Below are 27,954 nucleotides of genomic sequence, written 5' to 3'. Positions count from 1 at the left end.
TGTGTGTCGCAGTCGGTTTTCCTCGGCGGTTTGCGAGGCCCCGGCCATGGCGGCCGCAGCGCCGGCTGCAGAAGGCGCAGACCTGAGCGCAGCTCCCGTGGCAGACGCCTCCAGCAACGTGGCGTTTGGGGAAGAGGAAGGAGTTGGCTCGGCGGGCGCGGAGAGGGACGGACTCCCGGGAGGAGCGGAGACCTTGGCAGAGAGCGAGGAGGACGAGGAGGATGTTTTCGAAGTGGAGAAGATCCTGGACATGAAGACCGAGGGCGTACGTGCGGGCGGGTCCCGGGGCGGCGGGCGGGAGCGCTGCAGCTGGGCGGCTGTGCAGCCAGGGCCGTGCACTGGGCACCGCGAGGCTGCAGGAGGCTGCGGGCGGCTGCAGAAGGGCTCGTGCTGGGGCGCAGGCACACACGGAGCCGCTCCGCCTGCTCCCTTCCTGGCCCTGCGTTCGTGCTCCTCAGCCCCGACGGAACTCCCGCTCAGCCCGGTCTCAGCCCCGAGGGCCTTGCAGAACTGGCCCAGTGTCCTGTCTGCCTGCGTGAGTTGCACCTCACAGCTGCCTTGGTCGTCCTTGTCCTTCTCCCGTGAAATCCTGCGCTGCCCGCCGAGGGAGGCGCCTTCTCTCCGCCACCCTTGTTATTGAATCGGTGCAGACCTCTGTTGAGGGCATCAGCCTGGTACTTCTTCCAGTGCTTGGCATGTGGTAGTTGCTTAGTGTGGATCGGCTTATTGCACGAGTGAGCTGCAGCGGAGGGAGGAGAGAGGAGGCAGCGTGAACCGTGGCAAAGGTTTCTGTACTTAAGGGGGCAGGTACCTCGGCCCAGGTGGACAGTCTGTATGTCATTTTGTTTAGAAGGTTTACTAATGAATGTTTTTAAGTCAGAGCGACACAGAGCATCGTCTACCCACTGATTCACAGTGCCGGGACTATCCCCCACTGCCTTTCCCAGGCAGGTAGCTGGATCTGCAGCGAAGTAGCTGGGATTCCAAAATGGGATGCCAGCATTACAGGCAGTGTCTTAAACCGTTGGGCCAGTCCCAGGAACCAATCTTTGCTTGCTTGTTTTCTATTGCCTGTGTTTAACTAAACTAAGTGCTGTTGTGTAAGTTAATTTAGAAAACAGGGAGTATTTAATTAGGAGGATGATTTTTTTTTTAAGATTTGTTTATTTTTATAGGAAAGTCAGATATACAGAGAGGAAGAGAGACAGAGAGGAAGATCTTCCATCCGATGATTCACTCCCCAAGTGAGTGCAACAGCCGATGCTATGCCGATCCAAAGCCAGGATCCAGGAATTTCTTCCGGGTCTCCCACACGGGTGCAGGGTCCCAAGGCTTTGGGCCGTCCTCGACTGCTTTCCCAGGCCACAAGCAGGGAGCTGGATGGGAAGTAGAGCTGCTGGGATTAGAACTGGCGCTCATATGGGATCCCAGTGTGTTCAAGGTGAGGACTTCAGCCGCTAGGCTACGCCGCCGGCCCGGATGATATCTTTTTTAAAAGATTGATTGATTGGTTGATTTGAATGAGATTTCTCTCTGAGAAAGATCCGGAAGAATTCAAAGGTAGCATACAAATGCAAAGAGGTGGGGAGAGGTTTTCAGTTGTGTGGGTGTCCTCTGTGAACTTGGCCAGAGGGAGCCACGGGAGGGTCAGGAGTGAGGCAAGCCGCTCAGGCAGGAGTCCAAAATGGGCATTTAATTGAGCTGCAGGTGTGTGTTGTTCGGGGCATGCCATTGTTTTGTTAAAGCTCAAAATTGGTTGCTAACATTTAAGTTCTGTGGGTGAAGCCGCTGCTTGCAACACCAGTTGAGTCATGGCTGTTTTGTTTACAGACCAGCTCCGTGCTAATGTGCCCGAGAAGACAGCAGAAAATGGTCCCGTACTTGGACCCCTGCTGCCCTGGGAAGACCTAGACTGCTTCCATACTCACAGTGCGGTAGTGGGATTGTATTGTCGTGATATGTTTTCTCTTCAACCTGTGGTGGAAATTGTTTCTGAAAGTGAGTGTACTAATTTTTCTAAAAAAAAAGATTTGCTTATTTTTATTGGAAAGTCAAATATACAGAGAGGAGGAGAGACAAAGATCTTCTGTCCGCTAACTTACTCCCCAAGTGGCCGCAATGGCTGGAGCGGAGCCGAAGCCAGGAACCAGGAGCTTCTTCTGTATCTCCCCGGCAGGTGCAGGGTCCCGAGGTGAAATAAATAAATAAAATGAAAGAAAGACAGAGCAAGAGTGAGCTCTCACTTGTTAGTTGACTCCTTAAATGCCAGCAGTGGCTGCAGCTGGACCAGGCCAGAGCCTTCGTTCAGTGTGGAAGTCAGAACTGCTTGCAGGGTTGGCATCACCGGAGACAGGAACCGTGCCTGGCTCAGACACAGGCACCTGTGAGAAAGGGTTACCGTAACCACTATTTCAGCTGCTAGGTATGCCCTCCCTAATTTGTATTTTTCATGAATGCATAAACATAAATACATGTGTATTTTCATTGGATAACAGACTTAACACTGTATTTATTGTTTTTGAGGAATTTTTTTTTTTTTAAAGATTTGTGTATTTGAAAGTGGGAGAGGTGTTTTTCATTTGCTGTTTCATTCCCTAAACAGCTGCACCAGCCAGGGATGCAACTCCATCTTTGTCTCCCATGTGAGTGGCAGAGGTCCAGGCACTTGGGTCATCTTTGGCTGCTTTTCCAGGCACCTACATTAGCAAGGAGCTGGGAATTAAATTAGCACCCATATGGGGTGCCAGCATTACAGATGACCGCCTAATCCACTGTGCCACAGCCCTGGCCCTAATTATGAAGATATTTTAAAAAAGAGAGATTTGTTGTGCCCAGCGCAGTAGCCATGTGCCAGGAACCCATATGACGTTGGTTTGTACCCCAGCTGCTCCACTTCCCTTCCAGCTCTCTGATTGTGACCTAGGAAAGCAGTATAAGATGGCCTTGGGACCCTGCACCCCCATGGGAGATCTGAGGGAGACTCCTGGCTCCTAGCTTTGGATTGGTTCAGCTCTGGCCATTGTGGCCATGTGGGGAGTGAAGCAGCAGATGGCAAATCTGTTTTTCCTTTTCTGTGTCTCTGATTTTACAATGAAAACAAATGGATCTTTAAAAAAGAAAACGACATTCTCATGATGCAATGTAATAAAATAATAATAATAATAATAAAAAAAAAAGAAAAAAAAAAAAAAAAAGAAAACGACATTGAAGATTTGTTAATTTATTGGAAGGCGTGGGAGGGGAAGAAGACAGAGAGAAAATCCTAGAGCTGTTGTTTCACAAATGGCCAAGTCCTGAGCAGGTCTGGAGCCAAAGACACCTTCCTCGTTACCCACGTGGGTGGCTGGGCCTGCCTGGCCATCTTCCGCTGCCTTCCCAGGCACATTGGCAGGAAGCTGCATCAGAAGCAGAGCAGCTGGGACTTGAAGCAACGGTGTGAGAAGATGTGCCACCGTGCTGGCTCCTCCCCCTGTTTTTATGCCCACACTCGAAGGTCGTCTGTTTCCTGACCTGTAATTGATAAAAAGTTAACACGTTCTCTGGGATAACTCATCGGATGTTTCCATCACGACCAGGCACGGTTCCTTTCTTTAGACGGCACTGCGTACCACGAAGGTTACTCTCCCCGGTCGTATAGGCTTCTTAAACAGCATTGCTCACTCACCTTTTTTTATTCTTTGATTTTAACACACTGTTGTAGAAACTTTAAAAATTGTAGTTTTCTTTCTATGCTGTTTTTTTTTTAAAGATTTATTTATTTATTGGAAAGTCAGATATACAGAGAGGAGGAGAGACAGAGAGGAAGATCTTCTGTCCGATGATTCACTCCCCAAGTGAGCACAACGGCTGATGCTATGCCGATCCAAAGCCAGGATCCAGGAACCTCTTCCGGGTCTCCCACACGGGTGCAGGGTCCCAAGGCTTTGGGCTGTCCTCGACTGCTTTCCCAGGCCACAGGCAGGGAGCTGGATGGGAAGTGGGGCTGCCAGGATTAGAACCAGCACGCATGTAGGATCCCATCCCATGCAAGGCAAGGATTTTGCTATCGTGCTGGGCCCAAATGAACTGTTTTGTTGGTGAGTTGTAGAATTGTTGTTGTAGAATTGTTTATTTACTCTAGATTCTTAACCAGATTTGATTTGTGAATATTTTCTCCCATTCTCTTGGTTCTCTTTTTCATTCTGTTGGCAATGCTGATGCACAAAAGTTAAGTTATATTTACAGGTTTTTTGGCGGGGGGGAAGAAAAATACCTACTCTTGAGCTTAAGGTTTTAGCTTATTTTCATATTTATTTAAGAGATGAAGAGCTCCCACCTGTTGTCTCACACCCTCTCCCCCCATACCTGCAAAAGCTGGGCTGGACAGAAGCTGGGACCCCGAAACTCCACCAAGCCTCCCTCGTCAGTGGTAGGCATCTAGCTGGAGCCATACTCGCTGTCGTCACTGTCTCCCTGGTCCGCATTACCCGGAAGCTGAACTCAGGTCCTTGGGCCATTTTTTGTTGCCTTCCAGGCGTACTAGTAGGGGATTAAATCAGCAGTGGACCAGCCGGGCCAATCCCATGCTTGTTGTGCTGGCATCTCCTGTGGGCACCAGTTGGAGCCCCAGCTGCTTCACTTCCAATCGTGCGCCACATGGCTCAAGTGCACCCGAGGGGGGAACCTGGATGAAGCACCTGACTCCTCCCTTTGGGCTGGCCCTCCGGCTGCTGTGGCTGTGTGAGGAGTGAGCCAACGAGGAAAGGTGCATTCCTCCTGTCCTGTCTCTCTCGCTCTGCCTTTCAAATAAAAAATATATATATATATTTTAAAGTGGAACAGCTGAGACTTGAACCCTCGCTCACATGTGCTGCTGCCATTGTTTTAAGGCAGCGGCTTAACCCACTGCTGACACCGGCTGATTCTGTTCTTTTCAAGGTGATTTTTGACTCTTCAGGGCCTCTTGTAATTCCACGTGAACTTGAATGACACCACTGACAGCAGGAACAGAGTGTCACTCTGAGTAGTTGGGGACCGAGCAGGGGCTGGCAGGCTTCTGGCAAATGACGGAGTGGTGCATCTATCAGGCCTTGCACAAGCGGGGCGGAGAGATGGCGGTTTTTAGCAAAGCTTCTTGGCTTTCCTCGGCAGCCTTTCCTCTTGGGAATTCTCCACAACGTGCTGCCTCAGTCTGTGCAGGAGCAGATGAGGAGCCCAGGCCCTGCACAAGGCTCTGGCCTCGAATTTCACGTGAATTGTGCAGCTGTGTGCTCTCGGATTAGGGACTTCATCCAGGAGCTTTAGTGCCCTCGTCTTCAAGATGGGCCATGTATTAGCTTCACGGGGTGGCTGTGAAGATTAAATGAGCTAATATATTGCAGAGTTTGTTTCAAGATTTACATGGTTTGGGCCCGGCGGTGTGGCCTAGCAGCTAAAGTCCTTGCCTTGAACGCGCCGGGATCCCATGTGGGCGCCGGTTCTAATCCCGACAGCTCTACTTCCCATCCAGCTCCCTGCTTGTGGCCTGGGAAAGCAGTCGAGGACGGCCCAAAGCCTTGGGACCCTGCACCCATGTGGGAGACCTGGAAGAAGTTCCTGGTTCCCGGCTTAGGATCGGCCGTTGTGCTCACTTGGGGAGTGAATCATCGGACAGAAGATCTTCCTCTCTGTATATCTTGTCCTCTTGTCTCTCCTCCTCTCTGTATATCTGGCTTTATAATTAAAAATAAATAAATCTTAAAAAAAAAAAAGGGCATGCAGTTTCTGTTCAGGAAAATGAAAAAGCTCTGCACAGGACACGACTACAACATCATTGGATGTCACCTGCCATGCCCCAGCTCCAGCCCCGTGGCATGCCAGGGCCACAAGCATGCTACTATAGACCCCGTGCACATGCCACAGAGCTGGGCACTGCACAGCCACTGCACATTGGGATGTTTTGTGTCTCATTGACCACAATAAAAATCCCAGCAAAACACACATCATAGCTCACCTCCAAAAATCAACACACGACACTTCATAAAACAGAAATCGAACTGTTAGCTGGGCAAGTGGCCAAATCCTACAGGGATGGTGCTCTTGCCAGAGCAGCAGCACATGGGCAGGAGCCCACCTGTCCGTAGGTCTGTCCAGAGCGCCCCTTGCCAGCCCAGCAAACACGCTGGTTCTCATCATTTAGACTCGTGAAGCTCATCTTCCACATAAGAGCATAAAATGAGGGTGAGTTGGGCCTGGTGGCGTGGCCTAGCGGCTAAAGTCCTTGCCTTGAACATGCTGGGATCCCATATGGGTACTGGTTCTAATCCCGGCAGCTCCACTTTCCATCCAGCTCCCTGCTTGTGGCTTGGGAAAGCAGTCGAGGACGGCCCAAGGCCTTGGGACCCTGCACCCGCGTGGGAGACCTGGAAGAGGTTCCTGGCTCCTGGCTTCGGATTGGCATAGCATCGGCCGTTGCGCTCACTTGGGGAGTGAATCATCGGATGGAAGATCTTCCTCTCTGTCTCTCCTCCTCTCTGTATATCTGACTTTCCAATAAATAAATAAATCTTTAAAAAAAAAAAGATTTACATGTTTTATGAAAGGTGGAGTTACAGAGAGGGAGAGCTCCATGTTTCATCCCTAGCTTCAGTTCCCAGAGGGGCTGGGGCTAGGCAGAACCAGGAGTCTGTATCTCCATGTCCCAGGCGTATGTGCAGGGTCGGGACGGGAAGAGGAGCCGCTGGATCTCACCGGGGACCTGTGCGACACTGACCCCACGGGTGGAACTGAACCCGTGTGCTACAGTGCCAGCCCAAGGCAGATATTCAGTCAGAATTGCAAAGCATGTTGTAGATGAAATGTTTTCAACCGTTTAAAAATGTAAATGTAAAACGATTCTCGGCTCACGAGGTGATCAGGAAGCAGGCCTCCTAGTAGGCCCCCTGGCCCTAGTCTACAGCATGGACTCTGGGGAGAGCGTGGCAGCCCACCTGAGCTGCAAAGCCCTGGCAGAGCAGCATTGTTTAAAACACCACTGACTGCTACTTTGGGAATTTAATCTGGGCTAGTCACAGGCTTTGTTCCATTGTGACGAGAGGATGGGGGCGGAGAGTGATAGATCTTGCATCTGCTGGTTCACTCCCCAAATGTCTGCAGTGGCCAGAGCTGGGCAGGTCCAAGGCTGGGGAGCCAGGAGCTATTCCCAGGCATGGGTGCAGGGGCTCACACACTTGGGCCGTCATCTGTTTTCCTAGGTGCACTCACAGGGAGCTGGCTGGGAATGGAGAAGCTGGAACTCAAAGCGGCCCTCATGGGATGCCAGCACCACAGGTGGCAGCTTGACGTGCTGTGTCACAGTGCCAGCCGCAGTGCCTTCATTTATCTTTACAATTTATTAAAAATAACAAAAGGATGGGGTTAGGCACTGTGGTAGAGCGGGGTGCGACACTGTATCCCGGAGCCTAGTGGCCGGGGTCCAGTCCTGTTACTGCCTCTGGCTTCCAGCTCCTTGCCAACGCACCTGGGAGGGGCACATGATGGCTGCAGCACCTGGAGGGGACCATGTTCACATGCTGGGCTCCTGGCGTTGCCCAGGCCTAGCACAGCTAGTGTGGACGTCAGGGGAGTACCCAGTGGGTGGAAGGACTTTGAATAAACAAACTTTTTTTTAGTTGGAAAGTCAGATATACAGAGAGGAGGAGAGACAGAGAGGAAGATCTTCCATCCGATGATTCACTCCCCAAGCAACTGCAGCAGCTGGAGCCACAACAATCCAAAGCCAGGAGCCCAGTGCCTCTTCTGGGTCTCGCACAGGGGTACAGGGTACCAGGGTCCTCGACTACTTTCCCAGGCCACAAGCAGGGAGCTGGATGGGAAGTGGGGCCGCCGGGATTAGAGCCGGTGCCCATATGGGAGCCCAGTGCATGCAAGGCGAGAACTTTTTCTGCTAGGCTACCACGCTGCGCCCTAAAGAAACATTTTTTAAAAGTTGGAAGTGAAACTACCTTTGGTTAACAGGTTTTGTATTTCTGTGATTCAATGAATAATTTTTTTTTAAGATTTATTTTATTTTTATTGGAAAGGCGGATATACAGAGAGGAGGAGAGGCAGAGAGGAAGATCTTTGGTCCAATGATTCACTCCCCAAGTGAGGCACAACAGCCGATGCTATGCCGATCCAAAGCCAGGAACCAGGAACCTCTTCCAGGTCTCCCACGCGGGTGCAGGGTCCCAAAGCTTTGGGCCATCCTTGACTGCTTTCCCAGGCCACAAGCAGGGAGCTGGATGGGAAGTGGAGCTGCTGGGGTTAGAACCGGCGCCCATATGGGATCCCGGGCATGCACTGCGCCACCGCAACGGGTCCGTGAATAATCTTTAATCACTGGAAATCATGTTTTGAAAAATATATATATATTTTTTTTATGGCAAAGGGAGGTTATATTGTTTTATTTTATTTATTTATTTTTAAAATTTTTATAAAATTTTATTTTGACATTCTTTACATAGTTAATTAGGGTAAGAAGGTTCAAGGGCTACAAGAAAGTGGATAATACTAGTATTTTTTCCATATTGTTACCTTCATGTTTCAAGGGGGGTATTTAAGGGAGAAGGCCCACCCAATTTCCCACCCTCCCCAGGTCCCGGATGTAGGGCATGCTCTGAGGTTCTTGCTCAAGTGGTTTTGATATTGCAACAGTTATGAATTGCTGTCAATCTTGCCACTCCAAGCACTATGAGGGCTTTGAAAAATCCACTGATTGACATAGTCCATCATAGCTTAGATGGTTGGTTGACCTGTTCTGTCTTCTCTCTTTTCTTAGTTAGGGTTCTGCATTTAGATTAGTCCAGCATTTAGATTAGGAAGATCTCCAAAGAAACTTTTTGTATGTGCTAACAAGTACAGGGCCTGGCACCGTCCATCGCTCCAATCAGCTGGTGGTTGCAATTGCTGGGTTGGTTCTGTTTTCACTGCCGACTTCCACTGGAACCAATGGGTGTTGCAGTCCAGCCTGGTTCTGCCCAGCACATACTTGGCCCTCACATAAACCAGTGGGAGCTGCAGCCTAGTTGGAGCGACCCACAATAACCCCCACCAAGCCCGCCCCCTACCCTGGTTTGCCAGTAAGTGTAGCAGTAATCCAGTCTGTCCCACACCCCATTCAACCCCAGCCGCTATCTTAGTTTTATGTCCTCCTGTGGAAGTGGCAGCCCAAGAGGGATGAGCCCACTGTTTCCCTCCCAGGCCTCTCCCACTCCCAGATTCCAGCTGATGCTGCATCTAAGCCCAAACAACCCTCACCCACTTTAATTTTGTTTGCACCAGTAGGAATAATCCGCCCAGCCCGGCTTTTCCCTGATCTAGTCCGCATGAGGCGCACAGGTGTGGTAGCTCTGCCTAGTCTGGTCTGCCCCCATCCCAGCCCATGCTCTCCTGCGGAAGTAGCTGTCCTGCAAAGGAACCCTCCCTTATTCCCCTGCCGGCTCTGCCCACTTCCTTTCTTGTTCGGAGGCTGGTTGGGCGCTGCGGTCCCTTCTGGTACAGGCAACCTCACCTCGGCATTCCATAATGTGCACTAGTCTTTGTTGTGACCGACCCTGGGTCGACCCACACTGGTGCCTGGATTTGCCAGTGGATGACGTGGATAGATTCAGCCTGGTCTTGCCCCCACGTCTGCCAATTGTATGCCAGTGGGTAGCTTTCCATGGCCTTTTCTGGGCTGTTTCCTATCATGTTTCTTGCGTTTACCTGCTGGGTCTGTGTCCTGCCAGAGGAGTTGCCCAGGCTCCTCCATCAGAACCTCTCCCAATGCTAGGTTTCACGCTTACCAGTGGGTCCATGAGCCAACCCTACTCAGTCTACCTCCTGTCATAGCAGGAACTGTGGCTTTTCCTGACTGGCCTTCCACCCAATCTGGTTCTTGCTGTTGGATGTTCCAGCCCAGCCATGGTTTGTCCATACCCACGTATGGCTCACACATGGCTCAGTAGGGGTTTGAGACCCTGCCTAGTCCATCCCACATCTGCCCTGGTCCTCCAGAACACCAGGGGGTGTTGGGGTCCGGCCCGGTTCGGTGCATCCAATCCCAGTCCACACTTGTGCCAAGGGAGACTACAACTGTTTCCAGATCAGAACGCAGCCCCCCTTCCAGGCCACTCGCCTTTTGGTGGGAACCTCAACCCAACTAGGGTTGTCCCCTTTGCTCCCCAACTGGGTCTGTTACCAGGCATAGATAACGTGCCTGCCAATGGATGTTCTGACTCAGCTTGGCACAGCCCCTCCCCTGTCCCGAACGCTGCCTTAGACACTGTGGCTTAGCGTCCCTGGCTCCCACAGACCAGCAGGTACAAGAGCCTAGCTCGGCATGACCTCTGCTCCCTCCTGGTTTCTAGTTTTACTTGTGGGCTAAGGTTTGCTCAGTCGTGCCTAATCTACTCTGTTCCATTACCAGTTGACACACTGGCCAGCTGTTGGAGCTACTTTTGCAGGACAAGCCCCAAGCCATAGCTTCTGCATGACTGGTATTTGGTGCTCAGCATTATTAGTGATTACAAGTTTTGCTAAGGAAGAGTTACTGCCTGTTTCAGGTCCAAGAAGCACAGTGGGTTCAACCTGGAGCTAATTAAGCAGCAACTCAAAGAACCAAATCCCCAGAGCTCCCTGGCCGGGCAGCCAGCAGGCAGAACCTGGCCCCAAATGGCACACTGGCCATCCGGGAAAAGCTCAGCACATGGTGGCTGTGCACATGGCGGCTGTCCGGGATCCAGGCATGAGACGCCCCATCCTGAGACCCTCCAGCTGTCAGGAGGCTGCTGGAAGCTTAAATAACCCAGGCCCAAGGTTGCGCCCCTCCCAAATCCCATTCACCACCCCATGAAGGCTGCGGGTGGGTCCCGGACCTGCCCAGTCCCAGAAGCCTCCCCCCTTGGTCTACTCACCCCAAAGGAAGCAGCCCCAGGAACCCAGCAGGCCCGGGAAACAGCTCAGCACATGGTGGCTGTGCCCATGGCGGCTGTCCGGGATCCAGGCATGAGACGCCCCGTCCTGAGACCCACCTATGTTTTGAAAAATATTAAACCAAGTGTTTGATATGAGAAAATTAGTTAAAAATTACAATATCTAGTATTTTGAAACATAAAGTATGTGTTTAGTGTAGCGGGTGAAGGAAAAAAGTCAGCATGTACTTTGGCTGACTTATTTGGCCTTACTGTTTTTGATTGCTTTTCCAGTAGCACGTTTGCATTATATGAGCAAGCCCCAAATGGATCAGGCACCATGTGCGTTCTGAAAAAAAAAAAAGAATTTCGATTTTATTGGTAACAGAACATCTTTTAGTTCCGTTTGCACGAGCTTTTTGCTGCACCTTTGTGGATCGGAGGAGGACTGCTTCCCACGCAGCAGCTCTCAGGGCCTTGACGCCGTTCACTGATTTTCATGCTCTGTAACGTGTGGCCTGTTTCTGCTTGGTGCCACAGGGCAGGGTCCTGTACAAAGTCCGCTGGAAGGGCTACGCGTCGGAGGATGACACGTGGGAGCCCGAGGTCCACCTGGAGGACTGCAAGGAGGTGCTGCTTGAGTTCAGGAGGAAGAACACGGAGAGCAAGGCCAAAGCCGTCCGGAAGGACATTCAGGTACCACGGGCGGTCTCTTACCCCTGTTTTGTTCTTAAGTCCATGAGCTTATTGTAGGCTTCACGTCAGAAACTACATACATAATTTACAAATAATGCATTAATATTATTAGTGTAAATTCCATGTAAGCAGCTGGATTTTGGGGGATGCACGGACAGGCAGTTAGATTCAGGGACCAGGTGCAGGACTGGCCCCAGACACTGTGGTGGGGGACGCTGCCGTCTTAACTGCTGGCCCGGCACCTTTACGTTAGGGAGATACCTGCCACTTCACTTCCGGATGTCTGCTCAGCTGTCCTTGGCATTGGATAAGCTTTTTATACTTTCAACATTAACAATATGGAGTCTTAATTTACATGACCTAAAATGGTATTTTTTTGTAAAGATCTATTTATTTAAAAGGTGGAGTTAGAGAAAGAGCAAGTGAGAAAGAACTGTCCACCAGTTCCCTCCCTCAGTGAGCCCAGCAGCTGGGGCTGGGCTGGCCAGGAGCCCGGAGGCCCTGTGAATGTGCAGCCTGGGGTCTCCTCGGTGGGGTCGTCCTCTGCTGCTGTCCAGGTGCTGAGCAGCGAGCTGGGACACAGCCAGCGCCCAGAGGGATGCTGGGATTGCAAAGGACAGCGCAGCTGCTGTGGCGGACCTCAGTGCCAGCCCCTCTGTTGTAGACGAGCTCTCATGGATTCTGTTGCTTTTTTTTTTTTTAATTTTTTGTTTTTTTAAGAGTTATTTATTTTATTGGAAAGGCAGATGTACAGAGAGGAGGAGAGACAGAGAGGAAGATCCTCCGTCCGATGATTCACTCCCCAAGTGACCACAATGGCCGGTGCTGCGCTGATCTGAAGCCAGGAGCCAGGAACTTCTTTCCAGGCCTCCCACATGGGTGCAGGGTCTCAAGGTGTTGGGCTGTCTTTGACTGCTTTCCCAGGCCACAAGCAGGGAGCTGGATGGGAAGTGGAGCTGCTGGGATTAGAACCGGCGCCCATATGGGATCCCAGTGTGTTCAAGGCGAGGACCTTAACCAATATGCTATGGCGCTGGGCCCAGATTCCGCCCCTTTTCAAGTATGGCAGTATGTACAATACTGTGGACTCTGAGCCTAAGCACTGAAGCGGACAGGAGTCTAGCACAGATAAAGCTCATGGTGAGCTCTTCACCTTCAGAGGAGCTGTGCTCTTTCTGAGCAATTCTGAGCAAAATGAAAATTGCATTGTTCATTTCCTTTGCCTTGTTGAGGCACACAGTTAATGTGAGCATGTTTTAAGAAATTCATAGAAAATGAGCATAATGGGAAAAAAACATGCAAGGGCTTCCAGATGTTTTACACTAAAACAAACCTACCTCTTTTGAAGTAAGATGCAGAAAGAATCCACAGGTTTCCCTCTGTGCTTCCCACTCCTGAGAAGACTTGGGGAAATAAGTCAATTTTTTGTTTTGTTTTTGCATTTCCACTTGGGATTTATTCTGAGCTTTTTTTTTTTTAATAGAATGTGTTATGATATGGTCACACAGCTATTTTATTCTTTAAGTTTCATTTTAAATTCTACAATAGAAATATATTTTTCATAGCAAATATTAGAACTTATTTGACACAAATCAGTAATATTCAAATCAGTTGGAGAAGTAAGATTGGCATACAGTCTTGTCCCATGCATGTTTGCGAGATAAAACAGCAAAGTTTAAGAACCAGTGTCTTAAGACAAAGCAAAACAAAAAAACCCTGCTTTTGATTTGTTAGCTACTTCGTTAGTAATCAAGTTAAAATTATTCTCAGTATCTTTGGAAATGATGAAATTCGAAACCACTTATGAGCAGCCATGCAGGAAGGCGCCCCTGCTCATCCTGCTTCGGTCAGGGTTCAGGCACTGGCACCTCGGCCCTGTTTACTTTCTAAACTGGTCCGCGACTCTCCCACCAAGTATGCACGCAGCCAGAGCCCCGCGTGCGACACCGCTTCAACTTAGGGAAGTCCTAAGCAGGCGAGAGCCTGTTTGGAGGGAAACCCCGCAAACCGCACTGAAGGCTTCCCAAGGCCTTCAGAATGACTGTGAGTGAACTTTTCAACTTTTTGTGTCTTGTAGAGACTGTCACTAAATAAGGACATATTTGAGGCAAACTCTGACAGTGATCAGCAAAGCGAGACGAAAGAAGAGACTTCTCCGAGGAAGAAGAAAAAGCCGAGGCCGAGAGAAGAAAAAAACCTGGAGGATGTGAAAAAGAAAAAAGCCAAGACCGGGAAGGTGAAGGAGCAGCCCAGCACGGACCCCGAGAGCTCTCCCGAGAGGTTAGTTATTGATTTAAGGACAAAGAAAAGAATCTTGGAAGGCAAAGAAGAATTAAAGGACTCCAAAAAGCCAAAAAAAGATGAACTGAAGGAATTAAAAAAAGCTAAAAAAGGCGAATTGAAAGATTTAAAGACTAAAGTAAGAGAAGATCCGAAAGAAAATAGAAAAGTGAGAAAAGAGAAATCTGCTGACTCTCCGTTGGAGTCCGAGTTCAGTGTGCTGCATGATTCTTCCCACGAGCAGAGTCCGGAAGAATTACTGCCTGAAAACAGGGATGAGAAAGACCCGAGAGGAGCCCAAGATCCGGCGGAGCAGGGCGCAGAGCAAGAGGGCGTCTCGGAGAAAGAGGGGGACGGTACCTTCAGCGCGGAGGAGGATGCTGAGCGCAAAGGCAGGAAGAAGAAAAGACAGCCAAGGAAGACGGAGGACCCGAAGGAGAGCGGAAAGCCAGAGAAGAAGGGTGTTGGCTCAGAGAAGAAGGCTGGCCCTAAAAAGCAAAGGCAAGGCAGTCAAGACCAGGGCAAAGGCACCGCAGAGTTAGACAGACTGACACCCACGGGTGCCCAGACGCAGCCCTCGTGGCCCGCTGCGACGGAGAGCGGCCTCAGGGCCCCGGAGTCGGGGGAGCAGGTGAGTGGGCTGAGGGGCGAGGGGCGCAGACACAAAGTGGCCTCCCAGCTTATTTCTGAGTCTTCAGCTAATTTTGGTAACTTATGAGAAAATGGATGGCTAATTTATGAACAAAAGTGAGGATTTGATTCTTAGGTACTCGGATAACGTGTAACATCGTACGCATGTATCCGCTTATTTTGCCAGCTTTTCTCACCCTGCTTGTATTCTTGACATAAATAATAGTGTCTACACAGTATACTATAGCTTTAACTTTTTAAAAATGTTTATTAAGTTCATCTGCTTGAACAGCAGAAGAGAGATGCCCCATCTGTTGGTTCCTTTCCCAGATGCCCACCACGATGGGGCCGTTTAGGTCTCAGGGATGGCAGGGGCTTGAGCCCTGGAGCCAGCGCTGCTGCTGCCCCGGACACATTAGCAGGAAGCTGAACAGGAAATGGAATGCTGTAGAGCAGCACACTCGAGGCTGCTGGCAGTTGAAAGGATTGAACGGGGGAACTCGGAGAAATAAAAATACTCATGCTTGATTTGTAAGCAAAAGAGAAATGTTTTGTAAAGTTTTTGCCAGTTTTTATAATGTTTTTGATAAACATTTTTTTAAAAGATTTTATTTTTTATTGGAAAGGCAGATTTACAGAGAGATAAAGACTTTCCATCTGCAAGTTCATTCCCCAAAAGGCAGAATTGGGCGGAGCTGTGCTGGTCTGAAGCCAAGAGCCATGAGCTTCCTTGGGGTCTCCCCCAGGGGTGGGAGCATGACCCTTAGCAGGAAGCTGGATCAGAAGTGGAGCAGTGGGAATCGAACCAGCACCCATGTGGAATGTCAGTGCTGCGCATGGAGGCATAACTTCCTTTGCTATGGTGCGGGCCCCGAACTTTAAATTTGTAAAGAGAACTGATTTTATGTATTTCATATAAACAGTTTTAAGCCCATGATGATACTTTCCCTCCCTCCCCCTTCCATTTTCCACCATTACAGTTTACAGCAACTTTTAAAATGTATTACTCTAAGAATTCAACAAGTATTCTTCATCCATTCTTGTTTTAGATCTTACGTACATGTTTTTCAGGAGAAAGAGCCCCCAAAAAATGAACCCAAAGAAAAATATCAAAAAAGTTATGATTCAGATAAGGAAGAAAGAACCCGAAGAGAGCCAAAGGGCCCGAAGAGTAAGTGTGAGCACTGGCCTTCGCCATTGGCGTCCAGGTCCCTAACTGTGGGTACAGAGCTGGGGAGCCTCGTCCATTGGAGAGCTCCTGCCACTTGGATTGAGCCAGGCTCATGTGAATTCCTTGTATGTAACAATTGACATTGTTCACTTCATATTTTTTCCGCCTGTTCTTTTGTTCTTCGTCCTTTTTAGTTTGAGAGAATAATTAAAATTGGGAAAAGTGAACTGTTAGTGGGAGCTAAAAGAGGCAGACTTTCGCGCTGCTCTGCAGGCGTGCGCGTTCTGTCGGAAGTAGGGGTTATCTGGGACGGATCATTTTCCTTGAGTCTTTTTCCTGGCACTTGTATGTAATTGTAGTAACATTTTTTAAAAAGATTTATTTATTCTTATTACTTGTCATCAATTTCATCTTTTCACTAGCAGTTAAGGAAATAAGAAACACAATTGATTTGCTTAAAAAAACTTCAGAGGAAAAAAACGATGTTCCTGAAGCTAACCGAAACAAAGACACAGCGGCAGATTGGAAAAGCACGGAAGAGCAGCCAAGCAGGGAGGGCAGACAGACGGTGAAAGACAGGAGGAGCGCACGGGAGGAGTGCGACACGTGGGCACACATCGCCGCCGAGGGGGACCAGGAGCTGCTGGACAGCGTGCTCCACTCGGACGAGAACCCAGGTGAGTCCCCCGGCCTCGCACGGCTGCTTCAGGGTGCCAGCCGCCTGCCACTCTGACCTCCAGATGAAAAGAATGAAGTGGAAGGACTTTCCTTAGACTCTTCTCAACAACTAACTTTTTTTTTTTTTATTTTGAAGACTTCAGTCATTCTGTGGTATATAACTAGATCAAACATTTTCTGATTTCCTGTCATTTCATCCGCAACCATGAAGATCCCTGATTCTGTACCTGCTTCTCCAGCGTACTACTCTTAATACATTTCAGACGGTTTCAAACCAGATTACATACAGCTTTATTTATAGCCAGCCTTTTTTTTTTTTTTAAGACTTATTTATTTTGATTGTAAAGTCAGATTTACAGAGAGGAGGAGAGACAGAGAAAAATATCTTGTGTCCACTGGTCCACTCCCCGAGGGCCGCAATGGCTGGAGCTGAGGCAATCCAAAGCCAGGAGCCAGAAGCTCGTCCGGGTCTCCCACGTGGCTGGTGAGACCCAAGGCTTTGGGCCGTCCTCGACTGCCTTCCCAGGCCACAAGCAGGGAGCTGGAAGGGAAGTGGTGCTGCCTGGATTAGAACCGGTGCCCATATGGGATCCTGGCACGTGCAAGGTGAGGACTTTAACCACTACACTATCGCGCTGGGCCCTACAATTAGAATTCTAATACTAAAATATGTGTGGACAACTCAAGAAAAGCCACTGTTAGTTAATTCAGTAATAATCAGAATTTGGTGTATCAAACATACTATAGCAATTGAGTTTGGCTGTTGTGGTTACCTTTAACATTCTTCACGGACCCAACGCCATGGCCTAGTGGTTAAAGTCCTCTCCTTGAATGTGCTGGGATCCCATGTGGACGCTGGTTCTAATCCTGGCAGTCCTGCTTCCCATCCAGCTCCCTACTTGTGGCCTGGGAAAGCAGTCGAGGACGACCCAAAACCTAGAGACCTGGAAGAGGCTCCCGGCTCCTGGCTTCGGATTGGTTCAGCTCCAGCTGTTGTGGTCACTTGGGGGGTGAGTCATTGGATGCAAAATCTGTGTCTTTTCTCCTCTCTGTATATCTGACTTTGTAAGAAAAAAAAAGAGAAAAAGATTCTTCTTGGGACACATGCATCTCATATCGATGTTCGTCGGGTCAAGTCCCAGCTTCACCTCCTTGGACTCCATCTTCCTGCTGCCGTGCCTTCTGGGAAGCAGAGGCGATGGTTTCCTGCGTGTCTGTGGGAACTGCACCGTGTTCCAGACTGCCGGTTTCCCCCCGGCCCAACCTCAGCCGCCTCAGAACCTGGGGAGGGAAGACCCATTCATGCAAACCCTGTGTCCTGAACAGCTTGTGTCTTGCAGACGGCCGGCATCAGAGCCTGGGCGTGGACTTGCAGCTGGAGTGGATGAAGCTGGAAGATTTCCAAAGGCACCTTGACGGGGGAGACGAGAGCTTCGCCATAGCAGATGCAATTCCAAGCAGTGAGTAGCTTGCAAAGCTTAGGAATCCCAGGCTCAGGGCCAGTTACATAGCTAAAACCTAACTGGTTTTCCCTTTTGTTTTAGATTTGCTGAGAGACGCTGTCAAAAATGGGGATTACATTACTGTAAAGGTTGCACTTAATTCCAGTGAAGAATATGATCTGGACCAAGAGGTAGTACGCCTTGGTAAAAACCCCATGAAAGGGAGGAGGTTTTATTAGAAGTGTGGTACTGAACCCCCAGGACGACCACAGGGTGGAGTCCGGGATCTGCAGCGTTAACGGGGTCTCCGTTTCCACGTACCTATTTGTGCCTCTTCGTCAACAGCCCACTTACCGCAACTTCCTGTTTTTTTTAAGAGATTTCTCTTCATCACGGTACTATTTTTTAAATAGAAACGCATAGTAAACCTTCCTAAATGTATGTTCTCAGCCTTACATCGCTCAGAGGATTTTTAGTTTTAGGTGGTTACATCTGTTGATGATTTTCATTATGACTAAAGTGTGTCTTGTGTAGAAAGCATTACACTCTGGACTTGGTTTTTATTTTTATGGCAAAGGCAGATAAGTATAGAGAAAAATCTTCTGTCCGCTGGTTTACTCCCCAGTGGCTGCAGTGGCAGGAGCTGAGCCAATGTGAAGCCAGGAGTCAGAGCTTCCTCCTCCAGGTCTCCCACCTGGGTACAGGGTCCCAAGGCTTTAGGCCGTCCTTGACCGCTTTCCCAGGCCACAAGCAGGGAGCTGGATGGGAAGTGGAGCTGCCGGGATTAGTACCTCCACCCATATGGGATCTGGGCATGGTCAAGGCAAGGACTTAGCCGCTAGGCCATGGCGCTGGGCCTGCCTGCTTTGATCTTCGTGGTCTTTCCCCCACTGCTTGGTGACTTCTCGGCCTGGACACTCACACCCTCTGCTGTTTCTGCACCGAATGAAATCCACGTGATTCTGATCATTGTGAAGTTACTGCCTTTAGGTTTATAGTTGGAGAATTTCATCCTTTGCCTCATAAACTTTTTTTTTTTTTTTAAAGATTTATTTTTATTATTTTTTCATTGGAAAGGCGGATATACAGAGAGGAGAGACAGAGAGGAAGATCTTCCGTCCGATGATTCACTCCCCAAGTGAGCGCAACGGGCCGATACTATGCCGGTCTGAAGCCAGGAGCCTCTTCCGGGTCTCCCACTTGGGTGCAGGGTCCCAAAGCTTTGGGCTGTCCTTGACTGCTTTCCCAGGCCACAGGCAGGGAGCTGGAACCGGCGCCCATATGGGATCCCGGGCGTGCAAGGCGAGGACCTTTAACCACTTGCGCCACCGCGCTGGGCCCTGCCTCATAAACTTTTACTCTTTGTGCCTTTAAAGCAGGTCATACGTGTTTAGACCGAAATCCTGGAATATTACACTTTAGTGATTTTAGATTGAGGCATCTTAGGTGAAAAGACTTGACTTTAAAATTGTTCTGAAGATGAACAAGTTTTCTTTTTGATGAAACCTCCCCAGGATTCCAGTGGGATGACACTGGTCATGCTTGCTGCAGCAGGGGGACAGGACGACCTCCTGAGACTCCTCATCACCAAAGGGGCCAAAGTGAACGGGCGGCAGAAGAACGGGACCACCGCGCTCATCCACGCCGCGGAGAAGGTCAGCCGTGGCCCGGGGGTCCCAGGCTCCCGTGCCATGTGATTGCCACATGCCTGCCCCAGTCCATCTGTGACAGTGTGCTAGCCTGTGCTGCATAAGTGCGTAGCACTTGGATTTGCAGAAATGCGATTCATCTGCTTGGAAATAATTATACGGAAAAGGCCGTCTTGTGGTCCACATTAATTTCAATCTCAGATAATTTCAGTATTTGTTCTGACTGAATTTAAGTATTCCTTTTGGTCTGTGCTTGAAAATATTTCTTAAGGGCTCTGTGGTGAGACCGAGAGTTAACCCTTGGTGGACCTCCTGCACTGTTTCTATGCAGTGCAGGGCGAGGGCTCAGGAACGCTGGCTAGCTACTCCTTGGAAAAGAAATCCACTGAATATCTTTCCTGATGAACAAAAATTTCAAATACATTTCTAAAAATTGGGCTAATAGTTGTTCCTTGTTCATCTTCTTTAAATAGAACTTTCTGACGACAGTGGCGATCCTCCTAGAAGCTGGTGCTTTTGTGAATGTCCAGCAGAGCAACGGTGAGACCGCACTCATGAAGGTAAGCGCTGCCTTGGCCATCCGTCCTGGCTGGAAGTGGGCACCTGCCCCACCAGACCCGTGGAGGATGGGGCAGCCTCTGGGCTGCAGCAGTGGGCAGCGCCCTCAGGAGCTCGATGCGGGCAGTGTCACCCCGAGTGCTGACACAGCGGTACCCCTGAGCAAAGCCTGATGAGCCCGAAGGACATACAGGTCAGGGTGCAGTAGGTACGGCAGCAAAAAGTGGCCCTGGCCGGTCGGGGGCTGCAAGCCGGAAAAGAGCCCCCGTGCCACCGGTCCCCTAAAGGCCTGTGATTGATGTGGGAGACAGGGAGTTCCTTTGTGCTGCTTTGTTCTGCCTCAAATGACAGGAGGTGACGGGACCCTCAGCAGCTGCCATCACCGACTCCCTCCTGCAGCCCAGAGCCAGGAATGCACCTGTTGCTCTCCTGCACGCCCTAGCCGGCATCCCCACTACAAAGTCAAAGACACACCGTTCTGATGCTTGCAGCCTTCCTGGGGCACAGCTCGGTCCTGCTTCCACTTGCCTGGCAGTTCTCAGAACCCTGAGAGAGAGGGTCCGTGTCCCTTCCATCTCCTCCCACACGGCTAGCTGCCCCTTAGCCTTGCCGGGAGCGTCGCTCCCAGGTCGCTTTTGTGTCAGCAGGTGAGCCGTCAGTCTGGCCCTCAGTCTGCTCTTCCGTCCTGTTCTGCAGGTCCAGCCACGTGCCCCTGGGCCTCTGGCCACACTTGGAATCTGAGCCTCACTCACTGCTTTGTGCTTGTCTTATCTTTGGTTCATGAAAATGTTGGTTTTACCTAGTAGGAGACTGAGCTTACTTTTTTTCATTTTTTTGTTTATTTTTTGTTTTTTTGTTTATTTTCATTACAAAGTCAGATATACAGAGAGGAGGAGAGACAGAAGGGAAGATCCTCCATTCGATGATTCACTCCCCAAGTGACCACAATGGCCAGTGCTGCGCCAATCCAAAGCCGGGAACCAGGAACCTCTTCCGGGTCTCCCACACGGGTGCAGGGTCCCAGGGCTTTGGGCCGTCCTCGACTGCTTTCCCAGGCCACAAGCAGGGAGCTGGATGGGAAGTGGAGCTGCCGGGATTAGAACTGGCACGCGTGTAGGATCCCGGCGCGTTCAAGGCGAGGACTTTAGCCACTAGGCCACGCCGCTGGGCCCCGAGCTTACTTCTAAAACTGATTTTGCTATGGGTTTCTCTATGGGGCCAAGGTCTACCTGAATAGCACAAGGGGCTAAGCACCTGTGCAGTGGGGCTGGCCTAGACAGGGCCCCCCGGAGGCAGGGCTGCGATGCTGAGGGCAGAAGCAGCCACTGGGCAGCAGAGGGGCTTCGGGAAGGCCTCAGGCTCATCTTGGGACTGAAGGATCCTTTTTGAGATTGCCCATTTCTTCAAGGTTAGTCACTGACCTTGACTGAATGTAGCGCCCTCACAGGACCTGTCATTCACTGAGCTGTGGGACTCTGCAGGTTCTGACACTTGCACAAGCCTCACCCCAGCGTTCTGTGCCTCTGTCCCCCTTCGCAGAGAACTGCCTGGAGTATGCGGTTCCACTTGGTATGTAAATAACCAGTTAAATAACTATTCTTTTTCCTTTCCACAAACCTAGGCCTGTAAAAGGGGAAATTCCGATATTGTACGACTTGTAATTGAATGTGGAGCAGACTGCAATATTTTATCAAAGCATCAAAACAGTGCTTTGCATTTTGCTAAGCAAAGCAACAACGTGCTTGTGTATGATTTGCTCAAGAGTCACTTGGAGACGTAAGTGTGAAATGACTGCCATGGTTAAGTCACAGTGATGATGTATCTATTTATTTGAACACACACTTAGAATGGTCCATGTCCCCCCTTTGGGACAAGAAGATCATGAGCTTTTAGTAAGTGACATTTTACTAATTTTTTTTTTTTAATTATTAAAATCTCAGAAAATTTCGAAGCTACCACTAGCATATCTGGGAATATGTCCTTCAACCACGTAGTCTGCTGTGCCTTTGGTGTCTTCTCGTCTTGAAGTAAAGGAAGGTCCAGAGATTTCCCAAGTGCCCCTCGGTGCGCACACGGCTGGCCCCCGTCCCGGTGTCCCTGGGCACAGTGGCAGTCTTCACGGCATACGGTCACTCTTGGTGGTGTGTTCTGTGGTTTTAGACAAGTGTGCACTGAAGTGTGTGTTCACTGCTGCAGTATAAGGAATCCGCTGCACTTCCTCAGTTCCCCCCGGCCCCCTGCGTCCTAGCAACCCCTGTCCTTGTTTGCTTTTGAAAAGCCTCTTCCAGAGTGACGGGCATGAGGCATCATTCCACGGCTGCAAATGGCTTCTTCCAGTTAGTGAGGGGCACGGGTTCTTCCCATGTCTTCTCACGGCTTCATACACAGCTCATCTCTGTGATGCTGACATTTCATTGTGTGGATGTACTATAGTTTATGCAAGTTCATTCTCTAAGTTACGTTCATGCCTCATGACACCCGGTAATTTGGTATCTTTTAGTCACTGACATTTTCCTTTTGGCATCATCTCTCAGACCCAGTCCGTCACAGCGCGTCCTGTCCACAGGATGAGCTCTGGGCAGGCGTGACCCTTCCCTGGGGTCGCTTCATGCCTGCAAGACAGTGAATAAGTATTCCAATTTTAGACAAGAGACCTAGAAGGCAGACACAGTTTCAGAGGAGAGCTGGTCAGTGGTCTGTTGGTTCCCTTCCCAGACGGCCACGGCAGCCAGACAGGGCTGGGCCAGGCCAAAGCCAGGAGCCCCCCACACCCCAGCCTTGCCTTCCCCCGCACCCCAGCCTGGCACTCCCACCTGCCACTCCAGTCTGGGGTGCTGAGGTCAAGTGGCGGCTTAGCCAGCCCCGGCCCCATGGTTCCTCTGGTTGACATGGGAAGGCCTCACTTGTATCTGGCAGTCTAAATGATAACTGCGGGCTTGCAGCGTTATTAACAATTTCTGTCATGTTCTCTCAGACTTTCAAGAGTGGCTGAAGAGACCATAAAGGATTATTTTGAGGATCGCCTCGTTCTGCTAGAACCTGTTTTCCCAATAGCCTGTCACCGGCTCTGTGAAGGGCCAGACTTTTCCACCGATTTCCATTATAAACCTCCACAGAACATACCAGAAGGTAAGCCTCGACACATATATTTATTTTTATTGGAAAGGCAGATTTACAGAGAAGGAAAGACAGAGAGGAAGATCTCCTGTCCACTGACTCAATCCCCAAGTGGCCACAACGGACAGAGCGAGCTGATCTGAAGCCAGGAACTGGAGGCTTCCTCCTGGTCTCCCAAGTGGGTGCAGGACACAGGCTTTGGGTCATTCTCTACTACTTTCCCAGGCCATAAGCAGGGAACTGGATGGGAAGTAGAGCCACCGGGACTTCAACGGGAGCTCATATGGGATCCTGATGCATGTAAGGCCAAGATGTAGCTATTTGGGGCCCCTGGTGAGGTAGCCTGGCAGTTGAAGTCCTTGCCTTGCATGCGCCAGGATCCCATATGGACACTGGTTCTAATCCTGGCAGCCCCGCTTCCCACCCAGCTCCCTGCTTGTAGCCTGGGAAAGCAGTCGAGGATGACCCAATGCCTTGGGATCCTGCACCTGCCTGGGAGACCCCAAATAGGCTCCTGGCTTCTGGCTTCAGATTGGCTCAGCTCAGGCCATTGTGGCTACATAGGGAGTGAATTGGTGGATGGAAGATCTTTTTCTGTCTCTTCTGTATATCTGACTTTCTAATAAGAAAGATAAATAAATCTTAAAAATATAAAACCCAAGGAAGTAACTGTAACAATTATATCAGGCCCAGCACAATGGCTCAGTGGCTCTTGTAGCCACTTGGGGAATGACTCAGTGGACAGAAAATCTCTGTGTATCTCCTCTCTATAAATCTTCCTTTCCAGTAGTAATAAAGAAATCAACAGGGTCAGGTGTCATGGTAGGATTAAGCTGTGGCCTGGAACGCCCCCGTCCTGTGGCACTGCCTACCCGTGGGCACCCCAGGAGGCAGCAGTGCTGGCCCAGGTACTCGGCTCCCTGCCACCCATATGGGAGACCCCAGATGCACCTACAGACCCGGGCTGCTCCAGCCCTGGCAAGCATCTGGAGAGAGAGAGAGAGGTAGCAGGTTGAGGAGATCTCTGTCTTTTTCCAAATAATTAAGAAAATAACAAATAGCAGAACTGGTAGGAAAAGAAATACCTATTAAATCTCTGTTAACACCTATTAAGAAGCACGTGTTACCAGGATAAAGCTTGTGGTTTTTGCCTGGCATAGTGCTGACTGTCTAGGGAGCGACCAGGAAGGGTGAGCACAGAGCTTTTAAAAAGAAAGAAAAGGCATTTTATGCAAATTTTGCTTCAAGATTCTTAGATCTTGGCTATTAGAAAAATTAGAAAGTTTAGCTTGGCAGCTCCTGTGCGGGCTGGACCTCTTTAGCACAGGCCTGCATAGGTCAGTGCAACGCAGGCTGCAGGCGGGAAGCCAGCTCCGACTCTGAAATAACAGGAAATCCAGCCTAATCAGCACCTCACTATATGGACTGTTTGCATACAGAATCCTCAGTGCTTCCACCTGGGAGCGCCAGCGGCAGCTGTTCTGCCCCCCACAACTGGACTATGTGATTTTTTTTCTTGCACATGCGCCATGGCTGCATGTTCTGGAAGTTGTATTCCTATGTAATCTTGCAGGCATCCTTATCTGGTGGGTTTTCCTGACTTCTGCTGTTGAGACAGTGGGCCAGGATCAGGACCATCGGTCTGTTCCTTGGTGTCCTCCGTGTGCATCTGAGGAGGCCCAGTGCTGACACATGCGCTCCGAGTTTGGACCACACATTCTGTGATTTTCTCAGTGCCCGGGGTCCTAGTGTAGCAGTCTAGCTGGGAGCCTCCCAGGATACCCCTCCAGGGGTCACCTCACACTCGAGTCTTGTGTGCAAGGTCAGGTTTGGTCTTTCAGCTACAGCAGCCAACACAAAGGATACAAGTTTGCTTGTCATCCCAGCCGGACAGCCACAGACCTGGTCCTCACACTTACCATCAGTTACCGTGGCCTAATCCATCAAGGCTGCTGCCAGCCTCTACTGTGGCCAGCCCAGCTCAGCCTGTATCCCATCTGGCTCTGGTGCACACCCAGGGGTGCTCAGCCTGACCTTCCCACAGGCTCAACCCTCATGTATGCTGACAAGTGCTGTGGCCCTCAGCCCTGGCTCTTGCGCTCAGCAGCCATAGGTACAGCCTAGCCTGGGAGGTAGCGGCCAGGGGGCACTGCATTCCAGCCTGACAAAATCACACCTAGTCCCAGCACTTGCCAGCTGGTGCTGTGCCCTAGTTCTGCTGGCCCGCACCCAATCTGGGTCTTGTGCGTGCCAGGAGGTACAGCAACTTAGCCTGTTTGTAGACATGGCTCACACAAACACTAACTACAGGCTCTCCTTGCCTGGCTTGTCTGCAACTCCTGGCTTTTGTGCCGCCCAGCAGGAGAGTTCCCCATGTTCCCCTCCTAGGCCTGCTCCCAGCCCTGTGTCGCACATGCCAGCAGGTGCTGGAGCCTCGCTTAGATGGTCACCTTCAAGCTCAGTCTTTGCATGGGCCAATGGGTATGGGAACCTGGCCCCGCCCGACTACTTCCCAGCCCCCCTCCCACAACCATCTGGTAGGTTCCCATCAGTGACCCCATCTCTCCATGTAAGCCAGTGAGTACTGGGGCACACAGGCAAGCCACAGGTAACCTACAGAAACTGCTCCCAGATCTGGTCCTCTCCACTGGTTCTGGTGGGTGCTTGGCCCAGCCTGACACAGCCTACCCCTGCCGTGACACTCAGGAGCAGGTGCCGAAGCCTAGCCCATCTTGTGCATGCATGCGTCAGTGGGCGATGGGCAATGCTGTTGCCCAGCTCAGGTCTCCCAGTCTAGGTGGGGGTCTTGACTTGATCCTGTCCTCTGGTTTCCCCCCCTCTAAACCACTCACTTGCCTATTTGTGAGTGCAGTGGCTTGTGAAGGACTCCACAAGTTGTTCTTCCACTGTCAGACATGCATCCCCACTGCAGTACATGCCAGTGCCCGTCATGCCCCCTTTGCAGGCAGTCTGTAGCCCCCTGGCTGGGCTGTGGTGTGGCATAGCCAAGAAAAAAGTAACCAGCAACTATGCTGGCGTACTGCTAGTGTTGCACAATTTTGGCATTAACGAAGGCCAGAATGCCTGCCACTAACCAGCTACTGGCTACTTTACTCTCAGTGGTGTGACTCTTGAGTACAAAGGGATCAATTTTATTTTATTTTACTATCTAAATGCCTGTGAACTGCTAAAGCCAGGCCAAGCTGAAGCTAGGACCCATCTGGGCCTAACCAAAAGCAAGCACTTTGGGCCATCAGTGCTGCCTCTTAGGAAAAAAGTCAGCAGAAAGTCAGATCGGAAGCGAAGCAGCAGGCCAAGGCCCTGCCCCTCAGATGAAGGAGGGTCAGCACCCCAAGCAGTGCCCGCGCTCCAGTGGACGGGTGGCTCAGCCTGTCCCCTGGGCTCCCAGGAGTCCATTGTAATCCTCTCCCACTTCCTCCCGCAGGCTCTGGTGTTCTGCTCTTTATCTTTCATGCCAACTTCCTGGGTAAGGAAGTTATCGCTCGGCTCTGCGGGCCATGCAGCGTACAAGCTGTAGTGTTGAATGATAAATTTCAACTTCCTGTTTTTCTGGTAAGATCTTCCATAGTTGAGTTTTACAAAGTAAGTCTTCTATTGAAGAACATAGGTGATTTAATTTTCACTAACATTTGGTGAACAGCCCAGTAAGCCAGTTGTTGGCAATAAAGGAGTATTCGCATAGATTTTCCTGAAAAATTTAAAGTGTTCATAAATTTAAAGTGTTCACTTCTTTTTGTTAACCTATGCTTATGCAGCACTAGGTAGCCAGATAAGTACATTTAAAAAATAATTGTCAAATATTTTGACACATTTCTCTTGCCACTTTTAAAATTCCTTCCTTGGTCTGAACTGTAACTGCATGTGTTCCTACCCAAAGATTACCTAGATTTAACAAATCAAGAAAAAAAATTGCTAACCTACTGACTTTTCTAAATACAGTGTGTCATTTGCTTTTATTCTGTTTGAGTCTTGGTGGTTTCTGGTACCTGTTGACCAGTGTTACTACAGTCCAGCTCTGCTGTCTGCAGATGTAGAGTTTTATCTAAAGATACTGCCTGGTTTTCTCTCTCCCACTGCAGGACAGTCACTTTGTCTACTCCTTCAGCCCTGTCGCAGGCCCCAACAAGCTCTTCCTGCGACTGACCGAGGCTCCCGCAGCCAAGGTGACCATCCTTCCCTCGTACTTATTGTTTTTTTTCTCAAATGCTTGTGCCAGTTTCCGGTTTCAGTAGAAACAACTTGTGTGCCAGTTGCAGAGTGCCTGCCCAGAGGGCAGAGCTGCCAAGCTCTGTGCTTGGACCTCCAGTCTGGCGAGCAGAGCTCTCCCATTGGAGTGCCCGATACGTACGCTGGGCACCGACTTCTCTGTGTGACAGGAAACCGGGCTGAAATATTATTTGATAAAGTTATTTAATAGAGTAACCTAAGTCATCAACATGTGCAGTCTGCGTTAGAGCCCCCGTCATGTACTAAGCACTGTGTAGACCGTCCCGCCTGGAGCTGACTCCATGCTGCTTCTGTTCCCCCAGGTCAAGCTGCTGATAGGCGCGTACCGAGTGCAGCTGCAGTGAGCACGAGGAAGGACTGGATGAAGGCGTCTGCACGCTTAGCCTCAACTCTGGAAGCAGTCTGGGGTTCCACTGGCTGCCTTAAAAATGTCCAGTTCTGTCTGTGAACCTCTTTCATTTTAAACCTGTCATCTAGATTACATTTTCCAAGAGGGGGCACGGTGATTCTGACACATGAAAAAATACAGATGTTAAGTGTTGGTGCCAGTATTGTGAATTTACAACAGTGTGTCCAGACTGCATATTAATTTTTTT

General features: G+C 50.1%; 2 protein-coding genes across 3 annotated transcripts in view; one reads left to right on the top strand and one right to left on the bottom strand.

Moving 5' to 3' along the window:
* On the top strand, nucleotides 1-27,803 carry LOC121168062 (M-phase phosphoprotein 8-like). Of its 2 annotated transcripts, none has more exons than XM_040997831.1 (14): nucleotides 1-265; nucleotides 11,430-11,585; nucleotides 13,663-14,496; nucleotides 15,567-15,666; nucleotides 16,089-16,343; nucleotides 17,685-17,804; nucleotides 17,889-17,977; nucleotides 19,301-19,441; nucleotides 19,909-19,995; nucleotides 21,615-21,769; nucleotides 22,968-23,122; nucleotides 26,556-26,683; nucleotides 27,211-27,294; nucleotides 27,661-27,803. In XM_040997831.1, exons 1-14 carry the CDS (start codon nucleotides 47-49, stop codon nucleotides 27,700-27,702), a joined length of 2,565 nt encoding a protein of 854 aa, XP_040853765.1. In that variant the 5' UTR covers nucleotides 1-46; the 3' UTR covers nucleotides 27,703-27,803. The 2 variants fall into 2 exon arrangements, with proteins under 2 accessions (XP_040853765.1, XP_040853764.1); XM_040997830.1 differs by having other exon boundaries at nucleotides 13,663-14,532.
* The window catches only part of LOC121168063 (paraspeckle component 1), an 83,034-nt gene continuing 77,622 nt past the window's right edge, over nucleotides 22,543-27,954 (bottom strand). The window contains exon 8 of the transcript XR_005885685.1: nucleotides 22,543-22,605. The gene's annotated coding sequence lies outside the window, so the exon portion shown is untranslated. The remainder of the gene's footprint in view (nucleotides 22,606-27,954) is intronic.

Source organism: Ochotona curzoniae, unplaced genomic scaffold, assembly GCF_017591425.1.
Source record: "Ochotona curzoniae isolate NIBS_2020 unplaced genomic scaffold, NIBS_Ocur_1.0 patch49, whole genome shotgun sequence".
NCBI lineage: Eukaryota > Metazoa > Chordata > Mammalia > Lagomorpha > Ochotonidae > Ochotona > Ochotona curzoniae.
This window is presented reverse-complemented; position numbering and strand designations above follow the sequence as displayed.

What these genes read in the sequence shown, in the direction of transcription:
- LOC121168062 (XM_040997830.1), top strand. Translation starts at nt 47, where the DNA reads ATGGCGGCCGCAGCGCCGGCTGCAGAAGGCGCAGACCTGAGCGCAGCT. An exon ending in TCATCCACGCCGCGGAGAAG is followed by an intron (nt 19,442 to 19,908) that starts GTCAGCCGTGGC and finishes TTCTTTAAATAG; the next exon opens with AACTTTCTGACGACAGTGGC. An exon ending in GTGAGACCGCACTCATGAAG is followed by an intron (nt 19,996 to 21,614) that starts GTAAGCGCTGCC and finishes CCACAAACCTAG; the next exon opens with GCCTGTAAAAGGGGAAATTC.